At 34.0% G+C, this 20,833-nt stretch overlaps 1 protein-coding gene across 3 annotated transcripts; it reads left to right on the plus strand.

The window, feature by feature from the left end:
* The first annotated feature begins 343 nt into the window (after positions 1-343).
* On the plus strand, positions 344-20,621 carry LOC128231678 (uncharacterized). Of its 3 annotated transcripts, none has more exons than XM_052944746.1 (21): positions 349-440; positions 5,095-5,632; positions 5,726-5,968; positions 6,416-6,490; positions 7,061-7,201; positions 8,313-8,537; positions 8,642-8,743; positions 9,194-9,415; positions 9,717-9,968; positions 10,479-10,760; positions 10,953-11,210; positions 13,053-13,271; positions 13,403-13,563; positions 13,817-13,982; positions 14,108-14,357; positions 14,778-14,974; positions 15,122-15,241; positions 15,679-15,767; positions 15,991-16,230; positions 16,710-16,928; positions 17,161-20,621. In XM_052944746.1, exons 1-21 carry the CDS (start codon positions 426-428, stop codon positions 17,194-17,196), a joined length of 4,050 nt encoding a protein of 1,349 aa, XP_052800706.1. In that variant the 5' UTR covers positions 349-425; the 3' UTR covers positions 17,197-20,621. The 3 variants fall into 3 exon arrangements, with proteins under 3 accessions (XP_052800710.1, XP_052800706.1, XP_052800707.1); XM_052944747.1 differs by having other exon boundaries at positions 5,095-5,166; XM_052944750.1 differs by lacking the exon at positions 5,095-5,632 and having other exon boundaries at positions 344-440.
* Positions 20,622-20,833: the final 212 nt, after the last annotated feature.

The following is a 20,833-nucleotide window of genomic DNA, read 5'->3' on the forward strand; positions in this document are numbered from 1 at the left end:
CAACTTAGACTACTATTTCTACATTCAACATCGACACAAGAGGAAAATGTGTTTCACCAAGCGACGGTCCTGTTGAAATTGAGATTTCTTTCCGTGATTCTACATTCAGTTATTGCACAAGGGTAACGAATTATATAATATATTATGATACATAAGGGGCATGGCTTCGTTTTCAGAGTAACAGTATACATAAATATATATTTACTAAATGATATTTAGAATGCTACAAGGCTATGATTTTAAACCGTGAATAGCACACCGAAACAGTATTTATAAAGTTCCAATAATATATTATGTGTAATAGTTGTACATAACCTGACACGTGACCGTAGCGTAATTGAGGCAAAACGGGAAGAATGTTAATGGACGTGATTGTCTAAACATAGATTCTTAACGCTACCATTTTTGACGGAAACATGTTTTAGATGAGATCAGCGAAGGTGTTTAACGTTAAATTGGTTACTTAATTAATTCTTGAATGGTCTTATAATGCTTTCATTTGCATTAAAATATAATAACAGCGACTAAAGTGGTCTGTGAACAGATTTAAAATCGAAAGTACATAACAATACTTTCCACAAATAACATGTACAACTAGAAAAATCACTGATGGCGTGTATCTTCATATACATATCTTAAATTTATACAATACAAATGCAAACTTAAACATTGTTGATTAATGTTAATATTGTTGATATAAAAGCACTGAAATCGAAAGTAGAAATGAAAAACGCCCCAAGCTGAATGGTAGATCGTCCTCATCTCGGGCAGGTTCTATCCCTGACTACGTACTACCAAATATGATTATGAAATGATATAACTGCTTTCACGACCCCTCCTCTCTCTCCCTATATGAGGCCAGTAACGAAATAAACGAAGTGTGTCTCTTAAAAGGAGATTAGAAAGAAACAACATACATAAATTGAAATCAAAAAATTCTTTAATTTGACGATGATATTATAATTGTGCAACTATTATGTTACCTAATTAAATTTGTAAGTCGGTGCTGAAATTGTTGACCTCGTCACTTCCGGGTCATGTGATAAATAAACATGTTCTGAAATGCAGGGGTAATCTCAAACACTGTTACATTCAACAAAACAAAAGCTGTTGAAATAAACACTTTGTCTCTCAGGTAACAAAATAATAACATATCACTAGCAATTACCTTATAATTGCATTATTGCAACTACAATTTTGAATTTCCTATTTAGATTTTATAACTGGATAAATAAAATAGCTTATTAAAATATTTCTGATTATGCCTGCACAGGAACATCGATGTTTGAGCATCGATAATTATGTTCAACTTCTCTAAACACTAGGTTATGTACCGCATAATTTGTGACGTAGACATCTATTATCTTAATCATGTAGCTCACGTGACAGGCAATACTTAAGTAACATCGTGGTTTCATTTCAGGAACAGTGTGACCCTCCTCAATCATTATGAGCGCCTCCTGATCCACTTAATTTTCTAACCTCCTAAATCCCTGCGATGGCCTCGATCCTGACCCCGTCCTCTAACATCCCTAATTAATCCCTCCGAGGGCACTTATCCTCCCACTGACCCCCCGCCCCCTCCCTCAGTCACGTGGTCACTCACTGGTTAAAGTAATATAACTTAATTTAAGAATACGTTTGGTTCTGTGGGAACTGGTCTAAAGATGGCATCCAAATCAAACACACATTTATGTTATTAATGTCTTTACATTCCATATTAACTTGTTAAAGTGTTGGAGGTTTTATAAACGATGGCCTAAACATATGTGCATGGTAACCATTAATAAATGATTTCTGTGGTGTGGATCTTATTTTGCTGATTTTTAGTAGCTGAAAAATAGAAAAACACAGTGCTACATCAATGATAAACAAATCATTCATACAGAGCTATCACAGGAACGTGAAAATGCCCCCAATGTTGCCTTCTCGGAATGATAACCAATTAATCAAGTTATGAATACTAGAGTTATTAAAGTTACTTACACGATATAATAAAGGACTGGCTGACGGAGCGACTAATAAAATGACTTCTATACACCTCGATACGGGGGCAAAACAAAGATAAACACTAAATAAAGTTGTTTTCAATTAAAAACTAGTGTTTTTGAAACAAATATTTACCATTGATGGTATGTTTAAAGGAGCTTACCCTTAGTAGCATCGGGCACTGGAACGGTACATCTTCAGGCTTGATGATACGGTGAGAGTGCAGCCAACCGTTACATATGTCGCATTGTATCCACAGACTGTCTTTATCTAAATCCATGTCCTCTTTCCATTTCATTAGACAAATTTTGAACAGTCCTTATCTTTGCTTGTTTGTCACTGCTACTTGCTTCACAATTCATTCCTTTTGTTTCTTAGTGCACACTTTGGCAATTGTTTTACGTTTTGATTTTTTGTTTGATTAATTTTTATAAAAACACACAATATTTTGCCCTTTTTTATTTTAAGCAAGAGTTTTGTCAATCATAATTACTTCAAAGACATTTTCATCATCGTGTCGTCTGATGTCTGATCGCCTGTATGTACCTGCGGACAATTAAGAGCAGCGGGGAGGGGTATGTAGTATATAATGCTGTTTCCAAGAATAACCATTTCTTAATTAGTTCTCTCTGTCTGTGTTGTACTTTTCCCATTTGAAACATTATTTGGTTCATTTGGCAGTCAAAGTACAGTTGGGGCCATCATAGTCAGACCCTCTAAGCCGAGAATCCAGTTTGCTCTGAACCATCTGTTGTTTTCGAAGGTGCCTTATTATAAAGTTTTCTTTACACGTCAAAGCAGATACAGCTTTCATGGACATCAAACCCTTAATTTACTCTCTCTCTCTCTCTCTTCATCTATAGAACTGCTGACACTTTCCATAAGAAGTGTAACAGGCCACCCTGTTCCTGCATGCTTGACAAATGGTCAATACATTATGAGAAAGTTAGGGCATCCATCAATCCATTCCTTTTTGTGTATGCAACATTACTGTCTTCTGTAGAAACTGTGAGAGGATTATAGCCTGTAGGTTTCGGATCTGGAAAACCAAATAAATGTAGCATCATCCAGAGGCACTTCCACAGTAAATGCCAGATAGTATTTGTTTAACAGCTGTGGCATGGGTAACTCGGGTATCTCTTGCAGGTCCAATAACATTGACTTGTTGTTGCCCGCATTAAACTATGTTTTATCCTTAAAGGTTTGTCATTTAAAAAAAAATCTTACCATCCGTCAATCATGTATTTTGTGATTTTTTAATATTTGATATGAAATACGTGTAACATCCAAACCAAGGTATATCATCATTAAAGGGTGAATTCGTTGTTCATGTTTGACGAGTGTTTGAATAAAATTCCCAAACTCACAAGGTCTTTATCAAATACTTCTCAGATACATTTTTTTCAAGCCAATAAAGCCCCTTCGCCAGCCAGAGTTAATACTAGAGATGGGTTCAGAAGATCTTCTCTGAAAAATAGCTGTATGACAGGTTTAAGCCTCTGGAGATTTTTCTTAGTCACATTGTGTGTTTACATCATACAATGCTCTCCTCACACGCAGACATTCGATATGACTTTTGCCTGCTTCACTGCTGGACATAGTCTGAGTGCATCTGTTTTCATTTGGGACCTAATTTCCTACCAAATAATGCAGAAAATACTTTTTTAAGAAATTAACAAGGCATAAGGTTAATTATTTAGTTTATTGCAATATGATTTTAATTTAGAATTATGTTACAATTAAAAATACAATTGAATATGTCATATGCATGTTTTGTTTGACAAAATTAAATATGTAAAATAAATAACATTGGAAATATAAACAAAATTTAACATTGGTGAATCATGATGAGCATTAAAATATTCCTTAAACGTGGGCAAAATTGTTTTGGCAATACACATGTACGTTCATAATTTTGAGAAAATCCCTGTACCCTAAAATAGCAAAGGCTAACTAGATCAAATTACATGCAATATATACATGCATTCCTTACATTATGAGTACAATCATCCGTTCTCGTTACGCAATGTAAATAAAACTCGCGCTCTCGCTTATTCTGATTCGTGATTACGACTGACAACATCCGAATAGCCAAGAGATAGGAAAATATAACCGCATATTCAATCAAATGCCTGTATCGTTCTTGAATTATAAACATATTTTTTTCTCGATATGACCCGGAAATGTCGATGACCCGACTGATTAGACTGTGAAAAGTGCTACTTTACATCAGACACGTTAAAAGGCATCGGAACCATTTCGAAATAAAAGTGAGAGTTATTTACCCTTACTCCCTTGTATCTCACACTTTCTCTTCGCTCTACTATCTCTGCTGATACAACAAAACGATCTGTTTGGAATTACCTACCACGGGATATCCTGGATATCACGATATGAATAGACAATAACACTGTCGGACCCCCTCTAAAATCGTCAAAGTTTACTTTTATTTTGAATATTGGAGAAAAAAAAGGAATAAGATACGCCCAAAATGCACCATTTCGGACTATAAACAGTTTAAATGTTCTTGGGGGAGTATCCTTAACCCCCCCCCCGCCAATTGCAACGCATTTAACCAAATAAATTGGTTCTGAGGGAGGGCCAAGTCAAAAGATTACTCGCCCAAGTTATGCCCCATCTACATGTAACATTAAATCCTGGAGCCGCCCCTTTAACGTTCATGCATATTCATATTGAATGTAAATGTTGATTTGGCTAAAATTTTCAAGTTTTTTACAATATGGTTAGGTACAATTTTCACGTATGATTATGTGCGCTGTTGGATAAGATTGTCAATTAAAAAACTTGCTGGTAACTTCATGCTTAATTTTAAGGGTGAATTAGTCTTTGGTGTGCATATTGTTTTCTTGAAGTTCTAATATGAATAATACTTGCTTTTCAATAATAAGAAAACAACAAAAAACATCTATCGATGACAATTTAATCATGTACGCTCTTTAACGTTGACAAGAGATAGGAAATAACTCCCTAAAATTATATATCATCTTGAATTTATTTCAATTAATGTGCAGATACTAAAGTCATGGAGCATATATTAATTTATGGAACACTCCACTATACTTTTAATTTCATACATTTTCACAGATGGAAGGCTATACGAATGAAGATGAGAATTTCACCAGACTTCAGTTGTTACTGATGAAATGCGGAACTCCGGTAGCTGTTGAATTGCTCATTGATAGAAAGAATGCGTTGTCGCCATCAACTTATAAGCCTGATCCATGGACACTGCATGAATTTCTTAAGGACAAAGAGGATAGCATCACCAAACGAATAAAAACACAACATATAATGAAACAAAAAAGCATATTAGAGAAACTCTTTCCAAAAGATCAAAACGATCTCAATCCGAACGAGTGGGATTTACCTTTGCTAATATTTGTCATAACAACATGTTGTCAAATGTCGTCAGGAGATTTCATTGTTCAACACTTGTATAAAATGAAAGAAGTGAGGAATACGCTTTGTCATACCAATCGTCCATCCATATCGACGGCTAAATATGAAACAATGAGAGACAGAGTTCATGGAGCTATTAAAGAAATTCTGAACTACATCGACAATAGCAGCTTAAGAGAAAGAATTAAGGAAGAGATGCGAAAATACAAAAAGGATGCAATAGGTTTTTTTAATTTACGTTCAAATGTTATTGCCTATTAGTCAGTTACATGGCTTTATTTGTTTTAATTTAAAACATAAAAATTGTGTCTTTTAGGTTCGCTGACAGCTTTCAAAACAAGTTTAGACGAATGGTTTAACCATGAAAGGCAACAAACAGACATTCTGCTTGAACTTAAAGAAGACGTTGCTAAAGTTGGCGAAAAAGTGATACAAGTTGACGAAAAAGTGACACAAGTTGACGAAAAAGTGATACAAGTTGACGAAAAAGTGACACAAGTTGACGAAAAAGTGACACAAGTTGACGTAAAAGTGGCAGAAGTTTTAAAACTTGGTGAAGGTAAGATTGAATAGTTTATACTTATGTTTTAACTCCATTAAGAACACAACTATAGTTTAACTTAAATCAATATCGAATCCTTTTTTGGATAATACAAGTGCTTGTGTTTTGAGATACCATTAGAATTGGTTGTTTTCAAAATATGTAGCTGTTTTATTTTACTAAAAAAACGTCTTTTGTGTCTTCCGTAAGTAGTGTGTATACATAGCAATAAAATATTAGGTAGAAGTGACGTTTAATCGTCAGTTCTAATGAAATCTTGTTGATACATGTTTAACCAATTTGCACAATTACAATATGAAATCAAACGAATGTGGAAGTGAAATTTCAATTGTAAATGTAGAAAATGAAATGTACAATGAAATAAATAATGATAATCAACGGCAAAACCAGTGTGTTGATATATTGATACAGAGATGTGTTTATATTTATGTTTTGTTTTTACAGCCATTCAGACTATGCTTAATGTTGTTAGGATTGGGATCTGTCAGAGCGATCTTGGGAGTAAGATTCCAGTCCCTGGTTGGTATCTGAAAGTCATATTTACCGCAACAATTGTCTTTGATCTTTTTAATCCTAAATCATTTATTGGCATTTCGGCTTTAAAATCTTTTTCAAAATACCAACAAAGACATTCCTGTCATATTTAAAGACTTTGCATGGCAAATTTACTACATAGAATGACGTTATTCAGGAAATAGTCATAATATAAAAGTACACATAAAACGACACATAATTTTACGTCGGTTATTTTTTTATTTAATCTAGCATTATTATATAATTTCGTTATAATAATTCTACCAATCATCACATACAATTGATTAACAACAGCTGCTCATACTTATTTGTAACTTGATTGAGTTAAAAACCATCAATTAATGTTAATGCTATGGAAAACAGGAATCAATTAAAAATGTTATGTTTTGACCGTTCATCGTATTAGAACTTAAAATGCTGCAAATTTACAGCACACAATATGTTTGTGATTCTTTCATTATACGTTTACACACTTTGGAGTAATGTAAACATTTTCTTGTACATCCCATATGATGATAGTATTATGGTTGGACTTTGCTATAATAATTTCTGCAGTTACCAGTGCCCCGATGATAACAATCAGCAGGACCGAAGAGGTGAAGGAAGCGGCTCTTCTTTTCATAAGTGCATGGTCGGACCATTCTTCGAAAGAAGGCATACAACAGGCAATACATGAGGCGATGACGCGTATTTGGGGTGAGTAAATACAACGCCATCGAACTGTCGCCCATTAAAGCCACGTGGTATACCACCATAATATCGCAATATCTACTATGTAAGCGTGATTGTCCTTGATTGACCTACACCTATTAATATTACTCTTCTTCTTCTTTTTCTTCTTCTTCTTCTTCTTCTTCTTCTTCTTCTTCTTCTTCTTCTTCTTCTTTCTAATAATTATTATCGTAGTTTGTATCTTTATGGGCAATTAATATGTTGCTTTTTTCAACAGCGCAGAAGTTGGCGGGGAAGAAAAAAAACATACATCCTTTGGGACATGTTTTGGGGTAATAAGAGGTTGAGCAATTTTATTGGTTTGGGATCAAAAGCATTTGCAGTTTTTTCAGAAGAGAATGTCGGCAATATAACTATCTGTTGGGGTTGAAATGCGCCTGACTGCTTTGATGTTTCTTTTCAAAAAGTAAAGAAATTCAATAAAATAATGAAAAATAGTGGATTAGATTCATTTCCTAGTCACAAATATGCACATTTCATTCTTAAAATAGTTACAATCACTTCTAACCGACGAGTCATTGTTGATTGGGAAGAACTGACTAATATAAAACACAAACATATCCATTTTGTATAAACACATTTCCTGAAAAAAAAATGCAAATGCAAAATTTGCTCAATTCCTAATGACAGCTACACATGTTACAACGGATATATGTATGCTCAATATTGAACCTCAAAACTAAATAAAAAAAAACACACAAATTTTTGTTTCGATCCTTCAAACGACTTTTGCACTGTCAAATGCCCTTTAGAGGGACTTATTTACTGTGGCATCGATTTTTTTTTATTTTGTTGAAATTGAGTTACATTTAAAGTTTATTACTTTTATGAACAAAGACCAAACAGCATCTGGTGAATAATAAATTTGGTAAAATCAAGCCTAAAATTATTGCAATAGCGTTACTAACACTTTTGGAGCATATTTTGTCACATATTTCAAGTAGTGTTGAATAAAGATTTATGTTGAGTTACGATTTGTTTTTGATAAGATGGCCCAAATTTACTAATACATTTAATACCAAGGCATCAGTTATGACACTAAGCCAGCAGATTTAATGAATTGTTTGTTTTCAAGGAACCAACGAATGTGTCGATGTCAAACTTGCTTGTGTGCTTTTTGAGATCAAGTGTCCATCCCTTGAAGCCTTAGTCTCGCTTCTTGAAGACTGTGCCTCTGGAAAATTGACAACTTTTGTGAAACCTGTCGAAACGGAAATGCGAAAGGAAGATAGATGGAAGAATATCGAACTGGACGTGACATTAAACGAAACGGAATTAAAGAAAACTATCGACGAAATCAGTAAGTGGTGAAAAATGATATTATCAATATAAAATGTATTTGTGATTATTGTGTTTAAAAACATACACCTTTGCATTGCCTGTCTTTGTGTATATATATTATAGTTAGCGAGGCAGAACTGAGTAGGGTGGTTGAAAACGCGCAATTAGATGAGCCAATGAATGAGACTACAGATTCAGCAACTGGATGCTTTGAAAACACCGATGGTAATGCTTAAGACGTTTGTGTAATTTTCTTTTCGATATACGAAGTTTAAAGGAGAAGAAAAAGACTATGAGAATGGTCAGGTGGTGTTGGTGTCCACCTCGCGACAAAGAGGCTGTATGTACGATCACCACATGAGGTTCTTTCTCATGGCCTCTCAAAATGAACATGAGTATTGTTGCCCATTGTATAAAAATAGATAAGTTATCCACAGGTTATTTTTTGGCTAGTTTGCACATTTGATTGGTCATCAGTTATTATCGGATACATATTGACCAATCAATATACTTGTTGTCTTACTTTAACCATGCCAAAGAAATAAACAATTTTATAAAATTGCCTGCTGGCTTCTACCCAGGAAACTCGAGAGTGATTATTTGATCTACCAACTTTCGACACAATTGGGCTAAAAGAAAATGATGAATCGTTTCGTAGTGATTTCTGTTTTGTAGAATTGAGAACACACGAGCAAAAACAGCTTGCACTGAACGAGATATTCACCTCATCTGATATGGACAGAAGACAGTTGAAGAATAAAATCATCATATCTTATGCATTACACGAGGACGTTGATGAAGTCAAAATAGAGGGTGCTCTGAACAGTTACTCTATTGAAAAGATAGAAACAGACGAAGAAAACAAAGTGGCTGTGATTGAATTGAAAGATTCAAATGGTATGAATATGATAAAATTGTTTTTAAAAAATCAAAACAAAAATATACTCTTTTTATTTTACCAAATATATATTTTTGTATATTATATTTGGACAGATGCGTGTTAAAAAACAAAACAGAATATACTGTACGTCTACACAATCACATACATTTCAAAATTTAGACATTTTAAAATTTCTTGTATCGTAGTTTTGAATAATGGAAAAAGTTTTTCGCAAATTATTATTTCGAAACACACATTACTTGTAATAATAATATGGTTATCACATATTGGTTTCACTGTCGTTCTTATATATATCAGAGGCAATGGCGATTTTACAAAAACGCCCAGTGTTGATAGACAACGCTCAAGTGCAAGTTGAAATGTTTGTTCCGGAGCCTATGCATACCGTCATGGTTGAATTTGGTACACAAGACCGAGATGACCCAGAGACAACTTTGAACGATCTGGTTGTGTATTTGGATGGAGAAACTAACTGTTACGTTTCTGAGGAAACCTCATGGTATGATCCCGGTCTGGATAAATTCTTCGTGACTTTGGATGACTCGGACGGTATGTTTGCGCCTTTTTCGCTAAGACTTCTAATATACTATGCAACTCACATCGTTTCGGATAAAATAGGGTTATTAGTTCTGCGTTTTGATCCGGGAGGTTGTATTCGACTCGAGTGAATTTTTGCAGATTCGGATTTCACGAGGCGAGTGAAATCAAAATCTGCAAAAATCCACGAGAGTCGAAAACGACATTCCGGATCAAAACGCAGTACTAAAAACTCTTTTATTACTAAGTATATACATTACTGATTAGATCACTTAAAAGCCACATGTTTTCATAATAAATGTCATTTTAACGACGCACTATTTTGTTTTATGACGTCATTTTAACATCGCGCAACGATACTTGTTATGACGTGACGTCACAAGAGTGGAATACGGCCGTATTGCACTGGAGTGGAATACGGACTACCGTATTCTGCGATATGTATTGCGTGTGGATGAATGATGGGTATATAATAAAATGTAATATTCCGAATGATGTACATATTTTTATTGTGTATTACAGACGTAGGCAATGTCGTTTCGAAGAGGAAACACAACATAAACGGAAGATTCGTGACTGTTTCTCGGTATAAATACACACTGAAAAACGACCCGGAAGAAGTTGAGGAGGAGTTATTTTGTGGAAATGTTGTTAAAGTTGCCGGTGTTAAAAGTGCTGAAAGTCGAGATATAATAATGCTATACTTTGAGGACAAAGACCAGTCGGGCGGAGGCGATGTTCATGATGTTGAAAGCGATAGTGAAAATGAGGACGTCATCTATATAAGATTTAAAAGAGTAGATGGTATGATAGCTTGATATTTGTCTTGAAAAACTAATTAAATCCGAAAAGGACATTGACAATGATTGGTAACCAGTTTCATCTAACGACTGTTTGTATTTCTGAACATAAAATTAGGTCATGTTGGTTAATGCCAGAAATAATTAAGTGTAAACGGAAAAGACGTACTGTGTACCAACATCCATTCTGTTTTAGATGCTCAAGAGGTTGCCCGCAAAAGAAGGCATGATGTTGCAGATGCAAAGCTGTCAACAACCTTACACAATATTCCACGAACACAGCGCGTTTACAAAGACAAACTGCTCATAAAATGTTTGCCGAACTTGAAGAATCTTGAAAATAGTATTGGCATATATCTTAAGACTGTCGGGAAGTGTGTTGTAGTAAAGGGCAGTCTCGTGATGCATTATGAGCACAAAGATATTGGGATGGTCACTACGGAACAAGAAATAGGTAAATATTATATTTGATCACATGTATTTTATTTTATCATGCCGTGCCTTGTGTAGTTTTGTAATCAGAAGCGGCCTAGAGGCCGCGTCTATAGGGATACATGTTTGCAATTGTCAATGGGGAAGTGTATACGGATAAATTTTAGTTATGAAAAAAAAAAGATTTGTTAATGATATCAACTCTTATTCAACTTTACTTAAAATTTGTCGTCAATATCCGTTTGATGCGTGTAAAGCTTCTAAAACGTCATATAAAACGAATAAGCCTAATGTTTAAAACAGGAAATTAAAAAAAGTTATACTCTGTGTTTTTGTATTGACTGGTCGCCGGTCATACGAGTTCGTTATTTTAGAAATTTACTTTCTGTGAAAACGATTTATATACACGCTGTGGTAGTAAATAAGCATGTAAGAATTTACGGGCATATTGTGAATAATAGTTTAAAATATGCATTTGATAACAAATATAAGTGCCTTAACACGACATTAATTGACTATTTTAAATTTAAGTGATATAAAATGGAAGTACAAAGCTTAATTCACACGATTTTACTAACAAATATAAGTCGCAATAACGAAATTAACCCAATTTAAATTTATCTGATATAAAATGAAAGTTCAAAGCGTAATTCACACGATTTAAATCAAACATTAATGAATAAAAGTAGGCCGAAAAGGATCAGGCCGAAATAATATCTCGGCCGAATCGACCCGACACCAATAATTTTATCGGTGATAATGCAAGGTACCAGTCTAAATAATTTACGCATGCCGGAGACGACCGAGTAACTACGATATAGAAATTGATTAAACCGTCATAGTTCGGCTATGTCCGTGTATATTCGGAATTTTTATATTCAAACTTTGTCAGAATGTACTCCTTGATGAAATAGCGACCGCTTGTAAAAGTTGGTCACATGGGGTCAAAAACTAGGTGACTAGGTCCAATCTGGAACACACTAGAGGCATTATGTTTGGTATATTAATATATATCTATTGATGTTCATGAAACATTTTGATTAAGTTTCATGAACATCAATAGATATATATTAATATTCAATAAAACCCATTCAGGCGCGTCTTTGATGCCTAACATCAACATTTGTCTTGTTTTCTGTTTGGAGTGATGCATCCGGGTTTTGTATGTGTTGACAATTAATGAATGTTTTTAACATACATGTATTTTGATTTTGTCCCCCTCCCCCACGCAAAACCGAAGGTTTCGGGTGGGATATTGTTTTAGCGTTGTCTTCCGTTCCGTCCGTCCTTCCCGCCATCTGTCACATTCTTTTCTCTGGCAGGAATTATATCTTGGTAGGGATAAGACGGATAATGTTCAAACTTGGTCAGAATGTTTCCCTTGATAAAATCGACCGCTTCTAAACATGGGTCACATGGGGTCAAACACCATTAAAAATCAAATCTTTTGTTGACACTAGAGGCCCCTAGATGAAATCTTGGAAAAATTAAAACTTGGTCACATGTGATAAAGAATTAGTTCACTAGGTCAGTTTTTTGTCTTGAATCAAATCATGGGGTCAAAACTAGGTCAAATCTTGTGAATAAACTAGAGGCAATATATCTGGTTTTATATTTATAAAACTTTATCAGATTGTTTACCTTTATTAAATCATTAACTAGTTTAAACTAGATAACATGTGGTCAGAAAATATGTCATCAGGTCAAATCTTTGCAAAATCATGTCCGGAACCATATAGTTGTATTGATTGGTCGGACTCTGTTCAATGTGTGGTCAGATTCTTCCCCTTTATGTTTTCCATTCCATCTACTTCGCCTAATCAGGCATCGGATATCAATTCAACGAATGCACTTGTTACTGTAGATTTTGATCGCTTGAAAGACAAATGTAAGGAAAGGAAATTTGTTGGTAAGAAATTACGATGTTCGAGTGTACCGATGACGAAGACAATTCTAGTGGCATCCACAAATGAATGGAGAGTACGGCGAATTTTGAAAAGCAAGCAGTTTAGCCTTGAAGGGCAAATTGACACCATTGCAGAATATTCGAATGTTTGCGCAGTGTCATTCAAAGATCATGACAGTAAGTAAATTCGGTATATTTAAAACGTTCTTTCCTTTGAGAAACAATGGTAACTCAACTATACACATCGTTTACTAAAACAAAAGATATCGTTGTAAACCATGAAGCTTCTTTGTATTTTCAATTCATAGGTGTTGAAATAGTGTTGAAAAAGGGACTTGCGTTGGGAAAGCAACAACTGAAGGTGACTCGGTATTTTGAATGCATCGGTAAAGGTGAAGATGGCTTAGTATTACCAAAGCAAACACCACCTGTCAAGGAAAAGAGCTCATTTTTGCCTTCGACAAGCACTGTATGATACCATTAACATTAAATAACATCAATATCAGCAAGTTTATAGTGTTTCTTTTAAAACTATTTATAACTGAAATATAAGTTGAAATATTAATAATTTAAAAACTAACTACTTTGTCTTTCATTAGGCTGCGTTTTGAATGTTTAAAGAATAGCATCCAGAAAAAAGAACAATGCTTTTTTATAAACAAGTGCCTGTACAATGTCCATATGATCGCATTTTATGTATTTTCTTTCTCCTAAATCGGAAGGTTCCACCTGTTGGACTCCCCTTACATTGTCACACAACGTTCAACAGTACAAGAATATACGCCTATCATGGCGACATTACCACGTTATCGGTAGACGTAATTGTCAACCCATCCGATTCCCGCTTGACGATGCTAGGACTGCTTGGGAAAGAAATTGAAAAACGTGGTAAGAATTGCAATTCGTCTGATATAATGTGGTTGTTGATGTGTCCGGTAAAAAGGGTGTTTCACGAAGTTAGAAGAAATGTTTAAAAGTTAAGCTTTCTCGACCCTTTTGTTGGATTTTCTTAGGAGGACGTGAGGTTGTCGAGGAATGCAAAATTCGTGTCCTCGAGGGACCGATGACATCAACTGAAGTATTTGTCTCGAATGGTGGAAAGTTAAGAGCTGCGAAAATAGCCCACATTGTGACACCGCAGTGGGGAGGCCGACCGGAGGATGAAAGAAGCATTCTTAGCGAAATTGTGACGAACGTTTTGATTACCGCCTCGAAAACTTTCAAGAAAATTGCATTCCCAGCGGTTGGATGTGGTGTAGGAAAGTAAATATATAGATATTTTTAAGTGTATCTAGACTTTAATTTGTTTGATATGTCCCGCGAGATATGTTGATCTAATGTATATCTAACGTTTAAATTAAAGATTATTCGTGTTGGTAAGTAAGCTGCGGTAACAGGACACAATGCGAATGAGTCAACGAGAACAATATTTGTGTCGCCTTATTTTCTTTAAACCCCAGAGCCTTTCAGTGGTTAAACTGATTTGAATCGTTTCCGTGAATTTCCTTGCTTTATAGCAAATAATACAGGGCAAAATATTGAACCTTCCGTCTATCATTTATTTGATTTTTTATTAAATACGAATACTTATTTATAAACTAATGTTTAACCATAAGCTGTTAAGAATCTTACTATCGATAAAGGGCCGGCCTCAATTTTCAATATTGCATATGTTTTTGCAAGGTTTCCAAAAAAAATCGCAACACAAGAAATAGTCAGCGCAGCGAAGAAATATCTACAGGAAAACAAAGAAACCGCGCTGACAGATTTATACTTCTGCGACACAAACCAGGACACAGTTTGCCACTTTACGAATGCTATGGAAAAGGAGTTTAGTGAAGGAATTGTCGAAATAGCAGCTACTGGACAACAACGGTTTCGTAAGTATACACTACATAATTATAATTAATATTGTTAATTTGGATATCGTGATGCAATTGTATTACAATGTGTAGTATGTCATTCTATGTATTATGTCAGTGTATTGTGTCATAATGCACTTTTTTAAATAATTTATCTGTGCACAGAGCACTCGTTCCCAGAGATGACACACGGCGATATTCTGGAACCAACCCGTCATACACACCCATCGAGAGAAAAGCGCTCTACGATGATTGATTCTCCAACCAGAATTGAAAGACCTGCAGGTATGTTACAATAGTTACAAAATTGATATATAAGTGTTTACGCCATCATCATATACATGTATACATTGCAATAGCGATCGGAATTTTGAAAGACGTTCAGTATCATATCCTTGATTCCTTTAATAGGCAAACTAGTTCTTGTTCTGAACCGTGCAAATGTTTTACCAGATCAAGTATTTAACGATATAGACGCGGTTACTCGGTGGCCCAACTTTAAGTGCGCCCACTCTACCCCGATACCAAAATATATTGACGTTAAATGTGGTGAAAAAGTTGGCTACTAATAAGTAAGAATGGTTATTTTAGTGTATTCTATTCATATATTTTCTATAATTGTCATAAAAACCTTGGCACTTAATTCACTATAGAGATCATGGTAAGAGAAGTTGCACCGAAAACAGAAAACTCCCGTGACTGATAAGCCTCTTTTGTTTCAGCACGACAAAGACGTTCAAAAGTATGTTCTTCTACACAAATCGGAGGCATAACGATTAATCTTGTAACGGAAGAACTGGCAAAATTTGAAGTAAGGAAGTCATATTAACTTTATTTGTTTCAGAGCAGATGCATTTAGCACAGTGATATCAAAAATTACTCTACACAAATTTATATTTAACTCTTTTATTCTTTTTATTGAATATCGAGTTTTATCAAATTTGATTATTATCACTGCAGTTGAAACAATAAATTTAAGAACTGTTAATACTTATATATGTATATTATACAGTGAAATGTATTTAATGTTCAAGGCTGACGTTCTGGTGAATTCTACCTCACCGAACCTACAGTTAAAATCTGGAGGTGGGGTTTCAGCCAGCATTAGCAAAGAGGCTGGACCTGAAATAGAGGAAGAAATACGAAGAAAATATCCGGGCGGAATTGAAGTGCTTGAATTTGCTGAGACGTCTGGATATCGTTTGAAATGCAAGAAAGTTTATCATGGCTCTGTTATCAAGTATAATACGGAATCGGAATACAGACCCGAAGAGGTAATCAAGTACTAACAAAATAAATGTAAACATGTATAATTGATTCATTAAAGATGCAGTCTTACTCCCAAATAAGATTTTCCACAATCAATACAATTCTTTTAATATATCAAAAAGGATGAAAACATGTCGGAAACAATAGTTTTTGTAAAGGATCCAGAGGTTAATTTGAAATGTGCAGAAAACACGGTATTTCTACCTTATGAGACGATAGTATATCACAGTAAATCTTTTATCACTACCAATCATTTAATATTTTTTGCGTTTTCAGCTATTAAATACATGATTACAAACTTGTTATCAGTAATTAATATTTTCCATAAATGCATTAGTTATTAAGTAGTTAAAGATATATCACTCAAAAATTATGTTTGTTATACATGTGTATGTATTGATTTTGAATAAGCGTGTCACTTTAATTTGACTTACTAACCAGTGACATTCCACTGTTTTGATGATATGTGGATTGAATATTTCAGACTTTGACAATGCTTATGACCCAGTGTCTTGAGAGGGCAAACCTGAGTTACAAATCGATAGCTTTTCCTGCGATCGGTACTGGTAACCAAGGGTTTCCAAAAGATGTAGTCGCTCGTGTGATGTTCGCTGCCGTTGAAAGGTTCGCTCGTGAAAACCCAGAGCCTGTTCTCAACGTGGTATCGTTTGTGATATTTCCAGGCGATAAAACTACTTTTCAGGTGATACATAAATCGGGATTAACGAATTATATGACCTTTCTGCAACGGTTTTGTGACTTTGATTTTATATCCCTATAGCTTTATGGGAATATAGAAGGACTAGAATATGTTGATTGTGTTCCTCTATCCGATATTTTTTGTTTGTTGTTGTTTATTTCATTTTTTTAAATATATGGTTACTTTTTATGAAAAGTTTAACAATAGAGTAAATGTGTTGATGTTTTTTTTTCAGGCATTCCAAGCAGAAATGTTCAATAGGAAAGAATAGAAATGCACTCAACCGTGACTTCATGCAAGTCTGCGATGTCTGACAAACGCGGCTTATTTGTAATTTACAGAAAAACAAACATTGTCGCATTGTCACTGTAGTTTCGATTGCAGTATTATAATGTTGCCCTTTTGGTTGTGGGCATGTCGTGATCTTCTCGTTTTATGTCCCTGTATCTAATTATTCAGCGGTATCAGGGTATTGTAATTTAACGTCTCCATGTTTGTCATGATTAGGTTTAATTGATCGCCGCAATACATAGTATGGTCGTTTAGTTTTTTAGCTCTGTATTTTGACAAAACAAAACAATGTGTGATAGTTTTGGTGTCATTGCCGTCGTCCAGAAACATTACCCTTAGCTATCACGAAAAATATTATGTGTTTACATGTTACCAGTAACAACAGACAAATATGTAGCAAATGCAATGTCTCTGTCTTAAATTATCGCTGCCATATGTCAATTGTTTGATTAAAACACTGACACACGTACGCATCCGCTTACCGTGCTCAGCTCATGTTTTTTGTACATCTGAAGATCGAACGTTATGATCAAAATGTTCCATTTATAGTAATATAAAGTAAAATTTTAGGTTGAGCTCTTTATTAATCACAAATGCTACGATTGTCCTTTAAAATGGCATGTTTTATGGTTAATATGCAAACCACAACAAAAACACAAAATCCCTTTGTTTTAGCCCCCCCCCCCCCCCAATAAAAAAAATGAATAAATAAAAAATTAAAAAATAAATAAATAAAATAATGCCTTTTATACAAATACCTTGAAACAAACATATTAAACCGCCTGAATAACCTACTCTTGGTATATGTTAAAGGCGCTGAAGCATTTTATGTTTAATTCATTTCTTGTAGTAGATATCCGCACCGAAAGCATGTTCTTGAGACCATGACATAACTAAAGATTTCCACAACCAACTTGTAGTCTAAATAATTTATATTTTAGCACTATTTTCATTCATTCGCGTTTTGTTTGGAAATAACACCATCCTCTTATTATTATTTTTTTGTGGGGGGGGGGGGGATTGGTAATTGCAAAGTAACAGAAACCGCGTATTCTTCGTTTCAAATCGAAATCAGAATAAAAAAAATAATCATGCTGATATCCAGGTGATACCTCAAACCATTAATCGTCCGTCCCCGTCTACCATCTCCTTCGCAGCAAAAAAATACCTCGCAGTCAAAGTTGAATTTAAAGTCCATTATGGCAGCCATCTTTCATACTTAGTTGAACAACTTAAAATATCTTGATTTGATTTTTCCTAATCAATATGAAAAACGCCCTTAATATCGGACAATACTTCAAAGACGGGTTTTAATCGAATTGACAAAGAAATTTGATTTCTTAAATAAAGGACTTAAATTCCTACTTTATTGAACAGTTCAAATATTGGCTAGTGTTTATGAGATATACTATTTTAAAACTAAATTACTTTCTAAATACTCCTTTAAATTCCACGAAATTATCATATTGTGGTAGTAAAGGCTGGATAAAAATGTAACGGTAAAAGTGCTGGGTAAAAATGCAGCTCATCGTCACATTACACAAATATAAAACAGAAATATAGAATACACAAACATAATCAATCAAAACATACATAGTTACATTAATTATTACGCGTTTTAAATGATTTTTGTATCATAAATCAGGGTACCCATGTGCTTTTAGTTTTTATTTGATTATATGTATATAAGAACTTTTCGAAGTACCCTCATATTTACTAAAATACTTCTTTTGACCAGATATTATAACTGTTTCTCCTTTTCATTGCGTTTATCAAGATTGCATTCTTTAATAATGTTTTGCAAATACTTATAATTCTTATTTGTTAGTAGAATGTTAAACTTTTTATTATACTATATACAATTTCTTGTAATGTTTTATTTGTTTGATATTGTAAGCTTTTGCATCGTATACTTTAATGTTTTGATTCTGGGTCATATTTACCTTAATCAACCAAATATGTTTAAAGTGACACTCGTATTTAAAATCAATACATACACATGTATAACAAACATAAGTTTGAGTGATTTAGCCTTTATTACTTACTAAATAATGTATTTATGGAAAATATTATTTACTGATAACAAGATTGTAACTTAAAACGTACAAATATTAAATTACTCACGGGTCCGAAAAGATTTACAGTGATCAACTATCGTCTCATAACGTAGAAATATCGTGTTTTCTGCACCTTTCTTTTAAATTAAACACAGGTATTTTTCATCAGAACCATTGTTTTCGATACTCATTCAGCCATATCGGTAAATTTAAACAATTGTCTTAATTGTGGTTCATCTTAATTGGGAGTAAGAGTGCATGGTGAAGTATATGCATTCGATAAATAAATGTTCTTTGTGAGGAAATACGTCTCTTGGTTTGCATGACATTGTCCAATTAAACTCATTTTCAAGTGATAAATAACGATCCCTATCTTGTTGTTTAAAAGGTTTAATATACTTGTATGACCAACTTGCTTTTTGTTGTTGTTTTTTATCATAATTGTTTCATTTGTGTGTTGTTTTTTTTAATATAAAGGTTTTGAATATATAAACATTTTGAATCCAACTCTGAAAGCTGTCAAAAATCAGTTTTCGTTTAATAATGTGGCTTAGCAATTTTAGCAGTAGAAGTGAATTTAAAGAAAATATGTAGAAATGGTTTTTTTTCACGACATACATATTGTCCTACCTAATTCAATTCAATACTTGATTTCTTCAGTACTGAAGGTATATGAATATGCAGACGGATCGTTTTTATAGAAGACTGCAATCTTTTAAAAAAGATAACTTATTCGACCCATGTTAGAGATCCATGTTAATAAGGCTTCACAACAAAATCATGTTAACGGTCAATGTTTATAAAAGACCAAGATTTTACAGGAAATGAAAACGTGATTAATTCTACTCATTGATAAAGACATATTTCTTCGATTATTGTTTAGTTGTTCTTTTTTCTTATAATTGGTATTGTTATTATCATGCGTATATTAGTATAGGTATTAGTATTGCCATAAGTATTAGTAATTTGTATATAATGTGTATTTAAATGAAGTGAAATGAAAAACGTAAGGATTTTTCCCGGTAAAAAATTGTATTTTTTGAGTTGAGTTTGAGTTGAGTTGAGTGTATTTTTGGAAGATGTTAAAAGTAACCTCTTAAGACGAATACACTTAAATATGATAAACGTAGGACATTTTAATGTGCATGTATTTTTACAATACAGTGCCTTAATTGTTGCAATATGGGAACAGCTTACACAAGGAATTTACTTACTTACCTTTATTATGTTTTAGTTTGGATCTTATGCAAGAATAACTTAGATTTGAATAGGTCTGTTACTATACCATATAATTTGTTTGCATCGTATGTAAAATAAAACGCTTCACCTGTAGGTTTTTACCATATAAGATTTGTTGTTGTTGTTGTTTTCACCCAGAAGTTTGTTCAGAGGAGGTGGATATCGCTTTCAGATGGATGAGTAAAATGCTCTGCATCATCATCATCACCATCATCATCATCATAATCAACAACAACAACATCATCATCATTATCATCACCACCACCACCAGCAGCATCAAAACCATCACCACGATCATTATGAAAGTACATGATAGTGGGT

The sequence above is a fragment of the Mya arenaria genome, chromosome 4, assembly GCF_026914265.1.
Source record: "Mya arenaria isolate MELC-2E11 chromosome 4, ASM2691426v1".
NCBI classification, from domain to species: Eukaryota; Metazoa; Mollusca; class Bivalvia; order Myida; family Myidae; genus Mya; species Mya arenaria.